The sequence below is a fragment of the Hyla sarda genome, chromosome 9 (assembly GCF_029499605.1).
Source record: "Hyla sarda isolate aHylSar1 chromosome 9, aHylSar1.hap1, whole genome shotgun sequence".
NCBI lineage: Eukaryota > Metazoa > Chordata > Amphibia > Anura > Hylidae > Hyla > Hyla sarda.
In genome coordinates, this window is record NC_079197.1 from 165,901,496 (window position 1) to 165,908,324 (window position 6,829).

The 6,829-nt window shown below is 45.1% G+C and overlaps 1 protein-coding gene across 5 annotated transcripts in view; it reads left to right on the forward strand.

Annotated features, from left to right (window-relative positions):
• Window positions 1-6,344, forward strand: part of LOC130290873 (uncharacterized) — a 53,026-nt gene extending 46,682 nt beyond the window's left edge. For all 5 annotated transcript variants that reach the window (XM_056539044.1, XM_056539043.1, XM_056539041.1 and 2 more), the window contains 2 exons: window positions 4,108-4,155; window positions 6,194-6,344. In XM_056539044.1, the coding sequence (XP_056395019.1) occupies window positions 4,108-4,154 (47 nt within the window). In that variant the 3' untranslated portion in view covers window position 4,155; window positions 6,194-6,344. The remainder of the gene's footprint in view (window positions 1-4,107; window positions 4,156-6,193) is intronic.
• The last annotated feature ends 485 nt before the right edge of the window (window positions 6,345-6,829 follow it).

Genomic DNA, 6,829 nt, shown 5'->3' on the forward strand with positions numbered 1-6,829 from the left:
TGTATGTGTTCCTCCAGAAACAAAGTGTTGGTTCCCTGAATGTAAACGGTGGCTGAGCTGCAGTACCACCCACAACCACTAGATAGGAGTGGCACTGTTTATACAAACAAGCAGCAGTGTTATTCTAATCCTGGACTGCGGCAAAAACTACAACTACCAGCCAGGAATATATATATATATATATATATATATATATATATATATATATCGTGGGGGTGAAGATTTTTCCCATGGATGAAATGCTCCGCAGGGCAGATAATTAAATGAAATTATAGAGTAAATGACTCAGCTAAAAGCCGAAAACAGGCTGAGCCTGAAGTAGGAGCCGTACATCCACCCTGATCCTGAGCTCTTACACATCACCTGCTCAGCATTATTATGTTCTCAAATTTTAGTTGTAAAATTGTTAAATAATTCACAGGTGAGAAATAAAAAGCCTGTGAGTCCATATCCTCCACTGACATAGAATGATTGATAGCTTCCATTGTAGAGAAACTGACTGGGGAAGAAGGACTCACAGGCTTTATCTATATGTGGAGGGGGAAGCAGGACTCACAGGCTTTATTTCTGTGTGGAGGGGGAAGAAGGACTCACAGGCTTTATTTATGTGTGGAGGGGGAAGAAGGACTCACAGGCTTTATTTATGTGTGGAGGGGGAAGAAGGACTCACAGGCTTTATTTATGTGTGGAGGGGGAAGAAGGACTCACAGGCTTTATCTATGTGTGGAGGGGAAGAAGGACTCACAGGCTTTATTTATGTGTGGAGGGGGAAGAAGGACTCACAGGCTTTATTTATGTGTGGAGGGGGAAGCAGGACTCACAGGCTTTATCTATGTGTGGAGGGGAAGAAGGACTCACAGGCTTTATTTATGTGTGGAGGGGGAAGAAGGACTCACAGGCTTTATTTATGTGTGGAGGGGGAAGCAGGACTCACAGGCTTTATCTATGTGTGGAGGGGAAGAACGACTCATAGGCTTTATCTATGTGTGAAAGGGAAAGCAGAACTCATAGGCTTTATCTAGGTGGTGGGTGGGGGAGAATGTGTGTAAGTGGGTAACTGGCTCAGTGATAGGAAACAGAGGGTGGTTATTAATGGTACTTATTCTGATTGGGTGACTGTTACTAGTGGGGTACCTCAGGGGTCAGTCTTTAGTCCTCTATTTAATATATTTATTAATGACCTTGTAGAGGGGTTGAATAGTAAAGTAGCAATCATTGCAGATGATACTAAACTCTGTAAAGCGGTAAACACAATAGAGGACAGGCCACTGTTACAACTGGATCTGGATAGGTTGGAGGTTTTGGCTGGGAAGTGGCAGATGAGGTTCAACACTGATAAATGTAAGGTAATGCACATGGGGAAGAAAAATCTGAGCTGAGATTATGTATTAACTGGAAGAATACTTGGGACGACTGATGTGGAAAAGGACTTAGGAGTCTTAGTTAACAGTAAATTTAGCTGTAGTGACCAGTGTCGGGCAGCTGCTGCCAAGGCAAATAAAATCATGGGGTGCATCAATAGGGGCATAGATGCCCACGACAAGGAAATAATTCTACCGCTGTACAAATCACTAGTCAGACCACACATGGAATACTGTGTACAGTACTGGTCAGACCACACATAGAATACTGTGTACAGTACTGGTCAGACCACACATAGAATACTGTGTACAGTACTGGTCAGACCACACATGGAATACTGTTTACAATACTGGGCAGATCACACATAGAATACTGTGTACAGTACTGGTCAGACCACACATAGAATACTGTGTACAGTACTGGTCAGACCACACATGGAATACCGTGTACAGTACTGGTCAGACCACACATAGAATACTGTGTACAGTACTGGTCAGACCACACATAGAATACTGTGTACAGTACTGGTCAGACCACACATAGAATACTGTTTACAGTACTGGTCAGACCACACATAGAATGCTGTGTACAGTACTGGTCAGACCACACATGGAATACTGTGTACAGTACTGGTCAGACCACACATAGAATACTGTGTACAGTACTGGTCAGACCACACATAGAATACTGTGTACAGTACTGGTCAGACCACACATAGAATACTGTGTACAGTACTGGTCAGACCACACATAGAATACTGTGTACAGTACTGGTCAGACCACACATGGAATACTGTGTACAGTACTGGTCAGACCACACATAGAATACTGTGTACAGTACTGGTCAGACCACACATAGAATACTGTGTGCAGTACTGGTCAGACCACACATAGAATACTGTGTACAATACTGGTCAGACCACACATAGAATACTGTGTACCGTACTAGTCAGATGACACATGGAATACTGTGTACAGTACTGGTCAGACCACACATGGAATACTGTGTACAGTACTAGTTAGACCGCACATAGAATACTGTGTACAGTACTGGTCAGACCACACATAGAATACTGTGTACAGTACTGGTCAGACCACACATAGAATACTGTGTACAGTACTGGTCAGACCACACATAGAATATTGTGTACAGTACTGGTCAGACCACACATAGAAAACTGTGTACAGTACTGGTCAGACCACACATAGAATACTGTGTACAGTACTGGTCACCAGTGTACAAGAAAGATATAGTGGAGCTGGAGAGGGTTCAAAGACGGCAACCAGAGTAATACAGGGAATGGGAAGACTATAGTACCAAAAAGATTATCAGAATTATAGTTATTTAGTTTAGAAAAAAGAAGGCTAAGGGGAGACCTAATAACTATGTATAAATATATCAGGGGACAGTACAGAGATCTCTCCATGATCTATTTATACCCAGGACTGTATCTATAACAAGGGGACATCCTCTACATCTAGAGGAAAGAAGGTTTCTACACCAGCACAGACGGGGGTTCTTTACTGTAAAAGCAGTGAGACTGTGGAATTCTCTGCCTGAGGAGGTGGTCATGGTGAACTCCGTAATAGAGTTCAAAAAGGGGTATGGATGCATTTTTGGAGAATAAAAACATTGCTGGTTATGTATATTAGATTTATAGGGACAGAACGTTGATCCAGGGATTTATTCTGATGCCATATTTGGAGTCAGGAAGGAATTTTTACCTCTAGTATGAGGTTTTTTTTACCTTCCTCTGGATCAACTCAGTAGGGACTCATTAGGAATATAGGTTGAACTTGATGGACTCTGGTCTTTCTTCAACCTTATGAATTTCCACTCCACACATTACTATGTATGTGTGGAGGTGAAGCAGGACTCACAGGCTTTATCTATGTGTGGAGGGGGAATAAGGACTCAAAGGCTTTATCTATGTGTGGAGAGGAAAGAAGGACTCACAGGCTTTATCTATGTGTGAGGGGAAAGAAGGACTCACAGGCTTTATCTATGTTGGGAGGGGGAAGAAGGACTCACATGCTTTATCTATGTGTGGAGGGGAAGCAGGACTCACATGCTTTATCTATGTGTGGAGGGGGAAGCAGGACTCACAGGCTTTATCTATGTGTTGAGGGGAAGCAGGACTCACAGGCTTTATCTATGTGTGGAGGGGGAAGCAGGACTCACAGGCTTTATCTATGTGTGGAGGGGAAGCAGGACTCACAGGCTTTATCTATGTGTGGAGGGGAAGCAGGACTCACAGGCTTTATCTATGTGTTGAGGGGAAGCAGGACTCACAGGCTTTATCTATGTGTTGAGGGGAAGCAGGACTCACAGGCTTTATCTATGTGTGGAGGGGGAAGCAGGACTCACAGGCTTTATCTATGTGTGGAGGGGAAGCAGAACCAACAGGCTTTATCTATGTGTGGATGGGAAGCAGGACTCACAGGCTTTATCTATGTGTGGAGGGGAAGCAGAACCAACAGGCTTTATCTATGTGTGGAGGAGAAGCAGGACTCACAGGCTTTATCTATGTGTGGAGGAGAAGCAGGACTCACAGGCTTTATCTATGTGTGGATGGGAAGCAGGACTCACAGGCTTTATCTATGTGTGGAGGGGGAAGAAGGACTCACAGGCTTTATCTATGTGTGGAGGGGTCATATTGGCCATCATCCAGCTTTCTTGAAGGGGGATATAACTACAACAGAAGAAATACATGAAATTAACACATAAACGTATTTTGTTCGACAGGTATTGGTGGAAATCCCCCATGTGTTTGTGCCGTCCCACTTGTATAAAGTAAGTATAAAAAAAAGTGACCTATGCAAGACGGAAAGTACATCCGATTAATGCAAACATCATATATATAACATGGCCATTAATACTATAGACAGGACAACTGTGCAGACCAATAAGGGTCCGGTCTGGTTAGAGGGACACTCCATCTCCAGATCTCTAGAGATTCCTGTTCCTGGGACACTGGATGTGATGGAGAACCATTGCTCTCTGCCCCAACGATAATGTCATAAACCTCCCATGGTCTTATTCTACAATAGTCACTGGATAGAGCAGCAGATACTGGGAGCAGGAAGTTACGGCCAATGTCAGCCATCTTGGGACCTAAACTGCAAAACTACTTCCAGCATCCCTGGACAGACCAATGGCTGTAGGGAATAGAACGCATGGTTAGGCACTAATAGAAAAACACCATTAACGGGGGCGGAACTATAGAGGGTGCAGAGGTAGCAGTCGCACCAGGGCCCTTGTGCCTAAGGGGGCCCCAAAGTACATCTGCCCCATGAGCGACCAGTATTATAATTGGCACATGGGGCCCTGTTGCAGATTTTGCCTCAGGGCCCAGAAGCTACAAGTAAGGCCGGGTTCACACCACGTTTTTGCAATACAGTTCCCGTATACGTTTTCAATTTGAAAACCGTACGGAACCTTATTGAAAACCGAATGCATTGATTCTCCATTGAAAACCGTATGGCAAAAGATGCATCAGGTTGTGCATCCTGTACGGTTTTGTCAGTTTTTTTCCCGTACCCAAAACCGTAGCGTACTATGGTTTTTAGTCCGCATTGAAACGTATACCATATTTTTCGCCCTATAGGACGCACCGGTATATAAGGCGCACCCAATTTTAAAGGTGCAAAATCTAGAAAAAAAAGATTCTGAACCAAACAGTGATCTTCAACCTGCGGACCTCCAGATGTTGCAAAACTACAACTCCCAGCATGCCCGGACAGCCGTTGGCTGTCCGGGCATGCTGGGAGTTGTAGTTTTGCAACATCTGGAGATCCGCAGGTTGAAGACCACTGGTATAGGAGGTAGTACTCACGTGTCCCCGCCACTCCGGACCCGTCACCGCTGCCCTGGATGTCACCCTCCATCACTGTCGCCGCGTCCCCGTGGTGTCCCCGACGCTCCGGACGTCTTCTTCCCCGGGATCCACGCTCTCCGTCGCCGTCATCACGTCGCTACGCACGCCGCTCCTATTGGATGACGGGACGACGTGATGACATCAAAGGAGAGCGCCGGCCATGCAGGGGATCCCGGCCCGGAGCAGACACCGAGGAGGCAGGAAAGGTCCCTCCCCTTGTCCTGTAAGCTGTTCGGGATGCGGATTTCACCGCGGCGGTCCCAAACAGCCCGACTGAGCAGCCGGGTTAGTGTCACTTTCGCTTCAGAAGCGGCGGTCACCCCGCGTCTGAAGGGTTAATACAGGGCATCACCGTGATCGCTGATGTCCTGTATTAGCCACGGGTCCCGGCCGTTGATGGCCGCAGGGACCGCTGCGATAGGTGTGTATTCGCCGTATAAGACGCACCAACTTTCCCCCCCCCCCCCCCAGTTTTGTGGAAGAAAAAGTGCGTCTTATACGGTGAAAAATACAGTACTTTTTTTTTTTTTTTTTTTAAACATGGGAGTCAATGAGAACCGTACAGAACTGTATGTGCGTACGGTTCCATCCGGTTTGCACCAGACGGTTTTTGACTTTGCACAATTTTTTTCATGGAGTTTCAATCAAACAAGTGAAACTTTATTCCTAATGGAGTGAAAAGTTGAAAACGTTTTTCATTTCTCAAACTGTATAAGGATTCAAATTTGTACACACGTTTTGATACAGTTTAGTCAGGTTTTGAGGAATCAGTTTTTCATCAAAAAACTGATACGGGAACTGTATTGCAAAAACGTGGTGTGAACCCAGCCTTACTAGTAATGACCATGAGCGCCATACTGAGGGTCTAGTATAACCTGTGAATACATCCTATCTCCATTCGCCTCGTACATAATACACTGACCCTAATGGTTTCCTTTTTCCCTTGTATTTCAGGCTGCAGACGGAACATACCCCGAATGGCGCCACGATCTCTCCTCTATACGTAGACCTTGCGACTTCATCCCTGGGAACAGGGGCTTCCACCTTTTTTTTTTGTAAATAAATTATATCAGCATAAAACCTCGTATCCTTGTCTCTGTGCTGGTAGATACGTGTTCTCCGTTATCGTAGAGTCCTTAGTCATCGTTTCCACCCAGTCCAACTCAGTTTCGCTCCGGCGCAGTTGTAAAACGCCAGACGACTGAAGTATTTTTGTTTCCTCGGATGAGGCACAAAAACTGATCCCAATGTAAAGCATATGGGGGAGATTTTTCTAAACCTCTGCAGAGGAAAAGTTAACTAATTGCCCAGAGCAACCAATCAGATCGCTTCTTTCACTTTTGAAAAGGTCTCTGAAAAATGAAAGAAGCGATCTGATTGGTTGCTATGGGCAACTCAGCAACTTTTCCTCTGGACGAGCTTTGATAAATCTCCCCCTTAGTGTCTCTCAACCAGTGTGGCACTCACTAACTATAGTAGACAACAATAAAGCAAATTATCCCCGAGGAAGCTACCTGGTGTGGTGAAACACGTTGGGAGGGCTCTTATAAATAGTTTATGCTCCTGTTATTAGTTCCTGAGTGCATACTT